Source organism: Egretta garzetta, unplaced genomic scaffold (assembly GCF_000687185.1).
Source record: "Egretta garzetta isolate BGI_Z169 unplaced genomic scaffold, ASM68718v1 scaffold151, whole genome shotgun sequence".
Taxonomy (NCBI): Eukaryota; Metazoa; Chordata; class Aves; order Pelecaniformes; family Ardeidae; genus Egretta; species Egretta garzetta.
The window spans coordinates 5,420,511-5,434,573 of NW_009258615.1; the positions used below are offsets into that span (position 1 = coordinate 5,420,511).

At 36.1% G+C, this 14,063-nt stretch overlaps 1 protein-coding gene across 2 annotated transcripts in view; it reads right to left on the reverse strand.

Moving 5' to 3' along the window:
- SEPSECS (Sep (O-phosphoserine) tRNA:Sec (selenocysteine) tRNA synthase) overlaps positions 1–14,063 on the reverse strand; it is a 32,318-nt gene that overhangs the window by 13,825 nt on the left and 4,430 nt on the right. Inside the window, exons 1-8 of one of the 2 annotated variants that reach the window (XM_035903497.1) lie at positions 13,485–14,003; positions 12,803–12,954; positions 10,411–10,529; positions 10,165–10,323; positions 7,447–7,600; positions 3,414–3,516; positions 1,014–1,143; positions 804–895 (exon numbers count right to left, since the gene is read on the reverse strand). In XM_035903497.1, coding sequence (XP_035759390.1) covers positions 804–895; positions 1,014–1,143; positions 3,414–3,516; positions 7,447–7,600; positions 10,165–10,323; positions 10,411–10,529; positions 12,803–12,954; positions 13,485–13,520 — 945 coding nt within the window. In that variant the 5' untranslated portion in view covers positions 13,521–14,003. Of the gene's footprint in view, positions 1–803; positions 896–1,013; positions 1,144–3,413; positions 3,517–7,446; positions 7,601–10,164; positions 10,324–10,410; positions 10,530–12,802; positions 12,955–13,484; positions 14,004–14,063 lie in introns of those variants that run through there. The other variant, XM_035903498.1, reaches the window with a different exon arrangement.

Genomic DNA, 14,063 nt, shown 5'->3' on the forward strand with positions numbered 1-14,063 from the left:
CATGATTTAGAACTATTAAGAGTATTTAATTCACAGCATTTCCGTACCTAAAATATTCTACAAAAAGAATCCTCTGTGTTTATATATAAAGAATGCAAAATCAGGTCTGTATTATGTCCAGAATTAAGGCCAACTCAAGATGAACAAGTTCCAACCTTCGACCACTTGAATGTTGGTGCAATGCAGTTATACCCAACTATAGTCTGTGAGAGGCAAAGAAGAAACCTAGCTCTGTATCTAGATGAGTACCTTAAATGACAGTATTTTTCTCTTTTTGTGGCCATGCACAGTATTTATAACCTAACCAGAAGCTGTGTGTGTCTCCAGAGAACGTGGTACACAAAAATTTAATTAAACACTGTCATAGCACGAAGGCACAATAAGACCAAGTGAATAAGAGCAGAGACCCCGGGGTTACCTGTGTCTGTTCTCACGCTTCAGTCCCGGAAGGAGTGTGACCATCATAACACAGCACAGTATTTCTTGGACTAGGATTTTTGTGGGCAAAATTCTACTGTATTAGTCACACTTCAGAACAAATATGAATACTGTGCAGGGTAGTATAGGACCTCAGTTTAGCTTTCTGGTTTGGAAAATAACATGGAAACCATGCTTACTCATGAGCACCATTTGGCCAAGAAGTAATTATATCATACTGCCTTTCCAGATCCAGAGCTCTGAGCTCAGAAAAAAAAAATCAATGGCTTTCTAGTCAGAAACTGGATTTACTACACAAAGCAGTTTTGCAACAAGACTTTGTTAACAGCTGACTTCAAGAAAGTGCTGCTTGGCAAAAAGCTTACCTTTCTCTCTTTCAGTAACTGTTTGTAGCCACTGGTACCTAGAGACAGGAGTGTAATGAGGACATCTAAAGAAGGAGACGCAGATGCTCTTCCTGAAAAAAACGATATACAGATTAAATTGCCAAAAATAAATTTTATGTGAAAGCAAGCTGATAATCAAGTTTTCTAAGGCTATTTCATGTGGATGAAATCAGTCCATGAACTAGTTACCTGGATACATTTTGCTGATCTCCTGAATGAAGGACTCACTGAAGCCAGCAATGACAGCACCACCTACTGGAACCATAAAATTTTTGTCCAAGCTCTGAACAAAAGCATCTATTCTGCCTACTCGAGCACCCTTTATCAAAAAAGAACAAAAAAAAAAAATCCACAGCATACATTAGGAAAAAGGAAACACGTGATAGCATCATAATTATACAGCAATGTACTTGAAATAAATATAGTTCCTGAAACTCTCTCAGATATTGTATTTGTGATGAAAAATTAAAAATCATAGTGTTACTTTTTCTTAACATTGCTCACTGTTATTGCTATTGTCTGCTTACATAGTACGTTACAAATTCCTATTTTGCTATGATTAAAACACTGATTTTAGTTCCTGCAAGTCTAAGTGTATCTTATTTTCAACAACAACCAAAAAGAAAACCCTTGGAATTTAATGGGAATTAATACAGTTAAAACTGTACAACTCAAAACATTTCACAGATTCCCACGGTAAAGGGCTACAGGTTAATGCTTCATTAGAAAAGCAGATTTTTCTTGATACAAGTATAGATTTGCATTAAAACAAGTGGGCTGTGACAGCACTCCTTTTTATAAGGCTGCTTGCAAAAATCAAGATCCACGTAACTTCCTATAGCAGATTTCCCCACGTCCCAGAAAACAAAAGGTCGTTATCTAGCCACTCAGATATTCTTAAAGGAAAAACAATGTAGATTCTGCAGTACGTCTTCAATTTGAGTAATATGCTACTGTGAACTGTACAAATAAAAAGTATGCAGCATAACAGAACCTGAAAACTATATTAAAGAACATACATATTAAAGTATATTCAAATACATACATATTAAAGTACTACATATTAAAAACAAGAAATAGAAACAAGAGTTAATAGCTATGACAAAAAGAGTGAAAAAAGCAGATCCAACTAAACCACAGTTATTATTTCTATGTTTTAATAGCTTAGTGCATGGGAGATAGGAAGAAGCACTCCAAATTTGTCAGCTTTTTGACGGGAAGATGAATGCCAGCAGCTATCATTTGATTTAATTGACAGGAGACCACGAGAGGAAAAGCATGACAAATGAAATGGTCTCAAAAGCTCTTTCCTGTGATACTCTTGCAAGGTCTGCTCACACTGTGCTCAGCATGTACATATTCCTAAGTATTCATTAATATCTACTTCCTCATAGACAGTACATCTTCTATCCCAGGAAATACATTTTTATAAATGTATGTAAAACAAATCAGAGCTCAAATGTATACATTTGCATAACCAAAGAACAAACAAACAAAAAAACCCCCCAACAATCCACCAAGAAGCCAAGAAAAAACACAGAAACCAACACAGTAACAGTTCTATTTGTAGCTTTGTAGTCTGAAGATTATCGTTAGATACATTTCACGCAGTAAAACTCAGCAATTCCACAGCTCCCTTCATGTTAGAATTTCACTAAACTTGTGCAAGTTAAATACAATAAACATACACCAAGTACATTAAAAATAAAGTATATGCCATCTTCTGTTTCACATATCACTTGAAGTTTTGTCAAATTCCTTCAGTCTTTCAAGGTTTAGAAATGCCAACGTGACGTTCCTGTCATAATTATGTATCAAGTTGGTCTGTGCCCAGTTAATAACATAACGTCTTCTTAATTAGAAAAAAAATGACCAGTATATTTTGAATTCATAATAGTTCAGGACCCCCTGGATCCTGTTAAAAAATATCCCCCAGTTCTTTTGATATGGGCAACAGAGAAAAAATATAAAAATTGAAGAAAACAGTGCATGTACATTGCAGTGAGGAAGAATGCAAGAATTCTAAGTTTCATGGCTGATCCTAGATATTAAGCAACCTCCTGTTCAAACTAAGCAGGAACAGAAGTTAAACTTTTTCAAACACAACATTGAACTTAACCCAGTTTCCTCATCCATTCTCTGTGACAACAATATTTTAACAGTGGCAACATCTATGAAGCGTTGCTGTAGAACCTTGTACCTTCAACTGAAAATTTGTAATTCACATTCTGTTGAAGGCTTAATCTGTATTCGAGTATGATCCATGACTTTATTTCTAGTTAATACATTTATGAAATATTTTAAGAAAGCTTATTAAGGACATTCTTCCATTATGACAGACACTCGAACATAACCGAAATCTAAATAAATTTGGGTTTAATACATAAAAAGCACAACAGAAATAACAAATACTGGTTTTAAGCTCTATTTCCCTCTGCTCTGCTTTCTCAGAAAATTATTCAAATATCAGACATGCACAGGATTAGTCTCAAAGCTGTGAAACATCCAATAAAGTTTGCTAGTGTTGTCTACAATCAGATTTACTTATACTTGTTAAAAAAATTATTATTTGAAATACACAGCTCCTACCTGCTGGATCAGATGCATACATTTTGAAGACTGAACTCCATATGCATTGTTGACAATATGGGGAATATCATAACTAGCACAAATCACAGCCAGTTCCTCCAGTCTACAAGCATAAAACTGTAATTTAGAGAAGCACTGATAACCATAACTCATGTTACAAATCAGACCATTAAGACTGAAAGGTCTACAAAGAGGTCAGAATAAGAAAAGAAACTTTTTTGATTAGTACCTCAAGGTAGCACTTGTCGCCTTAAGCTATGAAGGTTAAGAAGAAAATTCTATTAGCTTTTACATATACTACAAATTGTTGACCCGGGCTGAAATGTTTCACACTTCACTAAAAGTTTTGTCTGGAACACAGTAAACAGATCCCAAATTATTCTGCTTCAAACATAAGCATTTTTTATACTACTTTAATGATAACTAACAGAGCTTTAGCTATTTGCACTTCTTTTTCTTTTCTTTTAATAATCAACTTTAAAATGGCCTAATGGAATGCTTCTGTTTATTTGGCTGAAATCTCATTTGCATATCTCAGATAAACTGATTAACAGAAAAGATGCTTTTCAAAGGAATGGAGAGCCCTAAAATGTCTGAATGTGAAAATCTCCAAATTAAAACTTTGTTTGACTGTTTACTCAGAAATAAAGACAACTCTTCACTTGCCTTTAGAAATCCCTGAAATCACAATGAGCTCAGCCTGGATTGATTTCTCAGACACTGCGATTTATGTGGGTGCATAGGTCATTTTGGGTAAGGACCTTCAGCATTTTAAACATACACGTACTTCGTACCCTTTTTTGAAGCACTCTAGTCATGCTTTATTCTTTAAAAAAGCTCTTGATTTCCCCCAAACTTGTGAATACATTTTAGAAATAAAATCAATTTGAAAAAATAAGGTAATATATAATAACTTAAAGTGATGATAAAGGTAATACTATTTTTTTAAAAATCAGGGAACTCTAAATCTTCAATGCATTTTTACTCTATCTCCTCCTGTACAGCCTCTCACTGTAATTTACTGACATTCATATAAAATGTGACAGAGTATGAAAACATTTTCCAAGAGGTGACATTCCTTTGCATTCTATTTCTATTACACTGCCTAGTGTCAGTTTGTAATGCAAAATTCAGCTGCAAACCTCAGATTAAATTTTCTAAACCTCAATCTTTAGGAAAACATCATCAACACTGTATTATCCCTAAAGAAATCAAAAGTATTTAATGATTAGGAAACACCACCAGTATAATGTATGTATTGATCTTCTAGAGTCAAGATATTTGGCAGGAGCTGCACGTCCAATAATTTTTTCACATTTATCAACATCCTGAATCGTGAACTATGTAACATTAACAGCACACTTCAGGAAACGCAATGCTACACAGGGCAAAGTTTTTGCCTTCTGATCTGCTGATCTTAATCAGACTCATTCCTCACCTTCCACAGAGACTCAAAGGAAAACAGTTCCCCTCTTACAGGCTTCTTTTCAAGTGCAGGCAGAGAATTCACCAAACTGGAAATACAGAGGGTGTACCGCTATGTATGTTTGCCTTTCTCACCTCCTGAGACTTAAAGGAGCAATAAGCTACCTTCCACAAGTACTGAGAACAGAAAAGTCTCTTTACTTTCCTAAAAATATTCTATTGAACAATTAGATCTATAGTACAATACAGGATAAAAGTGCTACAGTTTGAAAAAAAAAAAAGTGATTATGCAAGGGAAAAAAACAATTATGCACACCACTTGTCTGCTTCCAAGGCTTAAAATGAACCATGAAAAGTGCTGGTAGTCGTATCAGAAAAATGAAGCATTAATATAAGTTTGGCTACTACTTGAGTTCCTAAAAGTCATAAACAGGACTTACAGAAATATTTCCTAATTTATTCTCTCTTCCTCTCCTGTTTGTGAAAATTCATAAAAAGAAAGCTTTGCTCTTTCTTCTAATATTACTGAAAGTAACAATATACAGAGTTCTGCTAAGTACATAAACTAACTGAAAAATACACTTTTTTCTTTTAGTTCTCTTTTAAATATAGTAGTTTTAGAGATAACTCACAGCAGCAGCAGGTAAGAGACTGTCTGAGAACTGATGTCTCCACATGGAAGGGAGTTTATACACTAGTGAATTATTACCATAAAGTTAAATAATACTTCAAATGAAAGCTATCAGTATACAGGCATAAAACTCTTACCATTACCTTTTAAGAATCCTAAGCCGCTTAAAAATTTAAAAAAACCCACCACCACAACTAAACAAAGCCTTACAAATGCAAGATATTTAAAAACAGACATTTAAAATGGCACCCTCCAGAAATGCTGTACGGGATTTTCCTTTCTGTAGGAAGATGAATGTTACGGCCTTCAATAGTTGACAGTATCCTTTAAATAGAAAGTGCGCTCAAATCCTCCTATATCTGTGGTATATCATAACACAGTGCCACTACCTAGTAATTCATCTCTTAGTTGCAGAGGACAAAACAATCGCATGTCAAAAAGAGGAGGCAGATAAGGAAAAGATTCATTTACCCAAGCTATAAAATAGACCATTCAATTTTGATAGCGGTGATTTAAGTTAGCCAATAAATCTGCAAGTCAACTTCAAGCAATGTTCATAGTATTCTGACAGAATTATATGGTTTTAACTTCCCTCTAGCAACCAGGTTAACCTATGATAAATACCGGGATTTTTTAAAGGTAGCAAAACAGAGCAAAACATATCTTTACTTGCCATGTTTCAGAGTCAATAATGTTTCTTTCCTACACTTGCAAATATTCAACTAAATTTTCCAGATAACAAAGTAATTAACAAAAAAGCATGCGCTGCAGAGAACTCTAAATAGAAGTCTTTTCAATTTTGTGATAAATTAAAAACAAGCAAAGTGGAACAACTGAGACACTACATTTAGAACCACATTAAAAAAGACATCTTACTAATATCTCATGCTTCAGTGTTCTACAGAGGAGCCCATAAAAATATACCTGTTCAATTGTGAAACCTAAGGAATTTGCTTCTTGATACTTATTTTCGTAAGCAAATAGAGCAGATTTTGTGAGTAACCATGGTGCTCATTTTGGACAAATGACTCAATATACCAAGTACTTTAGCCACCTCTACTTCAACATGTCATTTTCAGATTGAGAAGCCTTTCAAATATTTCATAATCAAGCTACATATTGAAATAATGTCTCAGATACTCTATTTCCCATCCATAACCGTAACGTTCATCTCAGCTTCAGCTAGTGCTTGAATGACATCTTTGTAGCAACTATGGAAGGTATGTATGTGGACACAAAATATTAGGAAAGAATGCAATGTATTTTAAGCTTCTTTTAATGGTGATTTAACAGCTGGAAATTATAAGTAGCATCATGCAATCAGGCAGCAAATGTTCAAACCAAGATAAGCTATAGCATGGCAAATCATATGCTATACTCGTACAGCACATCTGCCCTAGATGCTTCCAAGAGTTTCCTTGTATCGGTGTATCTTAATTAGCCCTACAAACATCAGTATAAACAGGAAAGAGTAACTCAAGCAAAGATTTTAAATTTAGCCGTAGTTCTTTTTTATTGTCTTTTAACTGTATTAACAGCCTAGGAAAATTCATCATTGGCTAGAGGAGAAGACTAGAAAAGGCAACAGTAATATTAAAATGTGGCATTAGCTATGGAACTATATTTTCTGGACTATGTTTCTATGAAAGCCTACTTTTACTGCTTCTGTGAAATTCTAAGAAAAACACTGCCAAAATGACGTTCATTTCACCACAAGAGATCACCATTAACCTCAGTTATATGACAGAAAGAAGACCTTTTGCATTATTCTCACTTTATTAACATACTTTTCTGAAAGTGGAACACTGTTTCAACCTGCCATTTTCCTTAAGCAAGGGGATTAAAGTATCTTTACTAATTGTTGGCAGTAATTAAGCAATTTTAGGATGATGGACATTCAAAACATGGACGGTTTGTGGTTTGGTTGGGTTTTTTTTAACAGTAACAAGTAACGCACTTCTTACAAAGACTACTTACCTGTCAGGTACCCTTGGAGCAAAGCAAGATGTTGTGGAATGCACACAAAGAATATTTTCAGCACCAAGAGCCTTGATTTTAGCCTCCACTGCTTGGATGTCTGTCCGTAGCTCATCGCCTTCTAATACATTTTCTATCACCACAGGCTCAAAACCTGACCAAAAAAAACCAAGACCTGAATGTGTATCATCAGATCTGTAATTGTGGGGTTTTAGTTCCAGTATAAACTTGAAAAATCTTCTTACTTCTGTTGTTTTAACAGATTCTTTCAGACTTGGAAAGCACAGATACATAAACCATTTTATTGTACAATGCCCATATAACTAAAAACTACGGTAATATTCTTGTTAAATACTGGGCTCCAGACAAAAGCTTACCTTACATTCTTTGCATGGAACAGCAACAGGTTTGAAGATTGTTTTAAAAACAGATTAACCTCTTCCCTCCCAATTAAAAAGAAAGTGTTTGAGTGGCATTCTTGTAAAGCATTAGCATACTAAAACAGCCTCTCTAAAAAAGTATGTCATTAGATGCAGCAATGCAATAATGATCATTATGAATTGGCTTTCATCATAGGCCTCTGCCTTATTCAATCTAAAGACTTCCAAATTACTTCTTAAAAGATAAAAATGTCCATGTTTGACCTCATTTTGAAAGTGAACTTTGTCACATTATAAAATCCAAGCTATTTCCCAAGTCTTTTATTTTTTTAAGTTTCCAGTTTAAGTTTATATTTAAGATGTACAACAGCTGAACCTCATAAGGTTGTTTCTCAAGGACACATATGAGAAACGTTTGAAAAATTGAACTTATCCCCTTCTTCTAAATGTTGGAATGTTTCCAGTTCTGGAACGGACTGCTCAGGAGGGATGTTGAAAAAACAGAGAAGGTCCATCAGAGGGCTACCAAGATGGATGAGGTATAGCACACAGAGCTTAGAAAGAAAGGCTGTAAGAGCTAGACTTTTCAAGCCTGAAGAGGCTAAGGAGAATATCTAATAGCAGCTCCCAACCATCTGAAAGGGAATCACAAAGACAAGAGAGCCTAACTCTCCTTGGTAGGATATAATAAGAGGCAACAGCAACAAATTTTGGCTCGAGAGGTTTGAAATAAACAGCAAGAAAAACTTTCATTCAGAGGATAGCACAGCACTGGAACTACTATCCAGGGAGGTTGTGGGATCTCCACCCTCTTTCAAGACTTTCAAGAGTCAGCTAGACAAAGGCAGGGCTGACCTAATCTAGCACTTAAAGAGTTTTCTTTCTTAAAGAGGGAAGCTTGTCATGGTAGTTGCTCAAATTTCTAGCTAATAAATAAATAAATAGAAAGGTTTTGTTTATATAATGGAACACTGGAAGCCATATATTCTCTTCCCCAAACAGGTGTGGCATTGCAGCAACACCATGCTACTGAAGCGACTATTACTTTCTTCAAAAAAAACAGAGAGATGTTTAGTTTACTGAATGGAAAGAAAGGAGAAGAGGGGGCAAAAAAGGAAAAAAAACCAAAGCAGCGTAACATGGCAGCAGCTATGTGAATTTTTCCTTCATGGCTCAACACCATGCCTTAACACTGACATGTAAGGTTCAAACTCTACAGAACTTGGACTAGAATGATTTATTGTTAGCCCTAGTCTGGTTTTCAGTTAGTGATCTTAAAGATGGAGATTGCATTTAATAGATAGTTGTTAGATATCTGATACTGCTTCTCTCTTATTTTTAGTTGATAATTCTTTTAATTAATTTTGTGATAGCTGTCTTATCATCATATCAATCATATTTCCTCATAACCTTCTCCATTATAAATGTAATTTCTTTAGCTTGATGTTCTAAATTGAACATAGTATTCTGAAAACACCCCCACTTTTCTTGTATACATGTTGTATTTGTTCTGATCCGATTCCTTTTAAACACCTCTGCATCTTACCTGGACAGAATCCAGTCCCTGCTTCCAATTGTTTAGTCATTTTTAATCTAATGATTCTTTTACGCAAAAAATAAATGTGTCCTAGGAACAAGAACCAGAATCTATGCCACCACCTGCAGGTATGTGCACTGAGCTGGAAAATTACGGTCTCCCTTACTTGCCCTTTTCTTGATCCCATGCATCTGTCTGCAGGAGGGGACAGCTTCACTGCAGGGATAGACTTCTACCCTTAACGTACTTATAGACTGGTAAACAAGGAACTCCATTTGAGAGAAATTAAGATTTGAAGTAAGAAAGGCACCAAACTCATTTCCTGAGTAAGCTGAGGATGAAACTGCAAGATGAAAAACAAATAGGGCAGCTAACACTTCCCATGTTCTAAAAGAAAAGAACATGCAAATCTGTCAGCTTGTCACCTTCTGCTCACAATTCCTAGGGAACATATGCTTTTTGCATAAATCTAAGAGAGAGATTTGAACCATGAGCCTTGGTTTTACATAATTCTCAGCACAGCAAATTAGGCATCTGAGAGTGAACTGTAACTTCCTTAGTATTGTGCTCTCTACAGACTACCTTATACACCTCTGTACCTCAGCACATGCCCACATTTTACAAGACTACTCCTACATGCAATTGCACATTAGAAATCAGGAGCGTACAAATAAAGCACTTAGAACTACTATGCATTAGGCCTTTTCTGGATCTTCCTGAAAGCATATAAATTGATCACTCTGCTAGATGAAGTTTTACATCTATTAGAACACACTGCGTAATCAGTCAGCTCCTTCTTACCTGCAGTTATCATTGACTTAAAGCAAGATTTCTGGTCTATACGTGGCCAGATAATGTATTTTGCCTTTGGTCTCTTGTGCCGCAATGTTAAAAAACACAGAGTTAGACTCATGCCAGTTGCCATAGGAACCACAAAGCAATTGGTCACTGTCCGGACACCTGCACATAAAAAGCAAGTCAGAAATGAACATGAAGAACCCATGACATGCCCCAACAAAGGAAAGATATTTTCAGATTTGCACCTACCAGCCAGCTTTATAATATCCAGAACTACTGAATTAGTAAGTTTGTTCAAAAGGCTAGAGCCTGCAGCTTTAGGCTGGACTGCAGAAATATCACCTGACCTTCCAATTCCATGGATCAACCTAAACAAAAGAGGTTGAAAACATACATCAAGTTTTTTCACATCCCAAAGCAACAATTCTTGCTGATGGAAGAGAACTTAATTTGATAAACAATTGTGGAAAATGCTGTATCCAATGCAACATCAGTAACTGCCATGCTGAGTTCCATTATAACAAACTACATATAATCGTATGAAACTTTTTCTTTTAACAGCAGATTAACAATGTTCCAGTATGCAATTAAAAACTTTGATAAGACCCATAGTAGCAACACCTCCAGCATCTGGCAGGCTTCCTTTTAAGTGCACCTCAGCACTTCTTGTTGTCTGTTGAATTAGCATTATAAATGCTGACATGTTCAGACACACAACTCCAAGGAAAACAAAAATCAGTTGCCTGTAGTGTATCATACAATAGGCATAGTGGTATTATACAGATAGTCCCCTGACAAATGCTTCATCTCCACACGGCAAAGAAATAATATATGCTATGACAAAATGTCCTGAAAGACAGTTAGGTTAATGTTTCACTTTGCCCATCTTTTTCTACATCTTCACTTCATGTACCTCATTCTACTATTCAATATTATGTATCATGCAATACCATCTCTCTCCGCATTCTGTTTATAGATTATGCTTATAAACTGTGTTTATAAGTGTTGGATATTATTTAGCACCTTTTAGGAGTAGAGGATCCTGAAATCATGCATAAAATATAAGCTTACAGAACTAACTTCACCCATAGCTGAAATGCAGCAGCTGCTCAAATAAGCTAGTAACAATACACATCTATTTATGGCTTTAATTCTGTTTTTGTCTTGGGAACAGAGTAAAATGCAGTCTGATGAGTGTATGGAATTCAGAATTTTGTAATCTGTAAAACTATGCTCCAAGTTTTTTTCCCCATTACAAGCTGTAAGTTGAAATCAACAACAGCTTGACAATTGAAACTTGCACATAAGCTTCACTCAACCAAAAGTATTTTCTTCCCTTGTTCCTGCTGCTATGCCCTTAATAACTTTCTCATACTACTAGTTTTTCTTTTCTGCACATATGTACTCCTTCCTAAGGTGCAATCCTCCCTAAGACTGGCCCTTAGAATTCATTAAGCTGAAAGACAGCTTGAGAACCATCTCCTGCTACCTCCATCACTCCCAAAGTTACCTGTAAATCGTACTGCAGAAATAAGCAGAGTGGAGGACATCTCTACACCTTCCCTTGGTGTTGCTGGCACTCATAGGTGAAGGCGGGAGGTCAGGTGACAGAGCTGCATCAGACCAACAGTAGCTAAATGCCAGCCCAGGCTCTCTCTGGCCAGAAGCTGGGCGTGCTTTCTCCAGCATCGTTAGAAAGCAGTACTTCCTCGAATACTCTTCCCAGCGTGACCCTCTACCTCCCTCACCACACATATCTTAGACTAGAGAGCAGTACAGAAAACAAAAAAGGCAAATGGATGTATTATTGGCTTTCTTCATTAATTTTTCATGGCACTGTAGGGCTTACGAAAGCCATTAAGCTTAAGTAATTCAACTTCCATATGGTAAAGCTTACTAAATTTCTGGTCTCTAATATGCTTTTGTTTAATCTTTCAAGGAGAAATATTCCAGGAAATTTCACTTTGTTCCATTCCTGTTAGATAAAACATCACAGCAAGGCACTCGGCCCAGAGGAAAAAAAAAAAAAAGTAGCTTCATAGAGACATTAACACAGAGCCTCTAGAATTATAGCATCCAACACACCCATCAAGTGTCAGAAGGGCTACAAGCTATTAAAAGCTCTTCTTGTCTTTATAGATCTCCTTACTTCCTATAAAATCTATTCTAGATGGACTGGGTTTTCATGTGCGTATCAACTAATCACACCATAAAGATATTAATGAATATAACAAAACACAAATAACTGTTCACTAGGAATGCTCGATACTTTACAACTACAATATACAGCAGTTTTAATAACATACAGATAAAAAAACTGGACAGTGTTTGAAGAGGCAAGTAATGCATGGATTATTTTAAAACGATGTCTGCTTCCCTTGCACACAGTCAACTCAACATCTTAAGCTTCTATCAGTTCAGCACACCAGACATAACCCTGACACAACATTTTTGTTTCATTCAAGACTTCCCAGTGAGTTATTAATGAAAATTCAATACAGAAAGCTGTATCAATTCCGTATCACATTATATTGTTTTTCTCAAATGCTACCAAGGTTTCAGATAAGACGATGCAATAAAATACACCATTTGAAAGCATTAATAATAAGTCTGAATAATTCAAATTGCCAACAATTTGTACCTGTAATGCCTTCGGGCAACGAGTCCTGATGCCACTCTTCCTTCCCTCTCACCCACACCACAGTTGCCCAGAAAGTTATTGCTATCCATTATAGCGAGTTCATGAAGAAACAGTTCAATGGTGCTTTCATCCCATCCATCTTCAGGCTTTCCCTTAGTAATAATAACATAAAGGTAACTATGAAACTTGGGAAATTAAAAATGAACAAAACTTTATGCAACTTGTTTATTTAATGTTACCCTTCTTTCCCATGCTGGACAGCAGTTTGTATTTTCATTATGCTGTTTTATTTTATCTAATGTTATGAACCTGTATTCAGAGAAAAGTTAAATAATGATTTTTCCACACATTAAGTGCAATTACATTAGCATATCCTGATATTAAAATAGTCGGGAAATTTTTCACTTTCAAGTGTTCTTTAAGGTACACACAAAAGCCCTGCAGCACATACGTGTTAATTACTCCGTAGAAGACTATAGATTATTTGATGTATTCTCTAGACAAGAATCTACTATTACAGAAATTCAACAGAGAAAACTGGATGAAAGGGAGATAACTGGGTATTACAGAACCAAAATATTAATTATGAGCAGCAGGGAAATACAGTTTCACTTGTAACACATCTTCCTATCTGCATATTTTCTTTTCTAGTTGTTACCTAATAGGTAAGGAAAGCACTTACAGAATATAACGGGTCACAACCTGCAACCAGAGGCATGCTCTTTCTTGTGCTCTTTACTGCATTAAGAACTGCGTTGTTCTTCGCAAGTTGCAGAAAAGATCCTCAGCGGAAAGGTACCCATAAACCCAGGAAGCACTCCTATAGCAGCTCAATAGTTCAAAGGCTTTTTTTTTTTTTTTTTTTAACATGTCCCAATAACAGCAAAGCAAATTCAGGAAAGCTAATTAATTTCTGAAGTGTGGTATGAAAGTTAAGTTTGAAACGGGATGATGTGACTGAGGATGCTCAAGAACGGAAACATCTGAGAATTCTTTGAGGGTGATTTCTGTGCTTTGGAGACAAGAAAGGACATTCTTTTGGCACCTTACCGGCATCATTTTTTACCTCATGTAACAGTATGTCAGTATCTTACTGCTTTTAAAGAATTATTTAGCTGTTTGCCGGGCCTTCCTCGGCAAACGTACAATCGAAGGCAACCTTATTTACTCCCACACGTGGCCTGGCGTTCTGGGGCTCCCCGAGGTCTCCGACACCACGGCACAGCGAGCCCAGCCCTCCCGAGCCACCTCGCCCGGACTC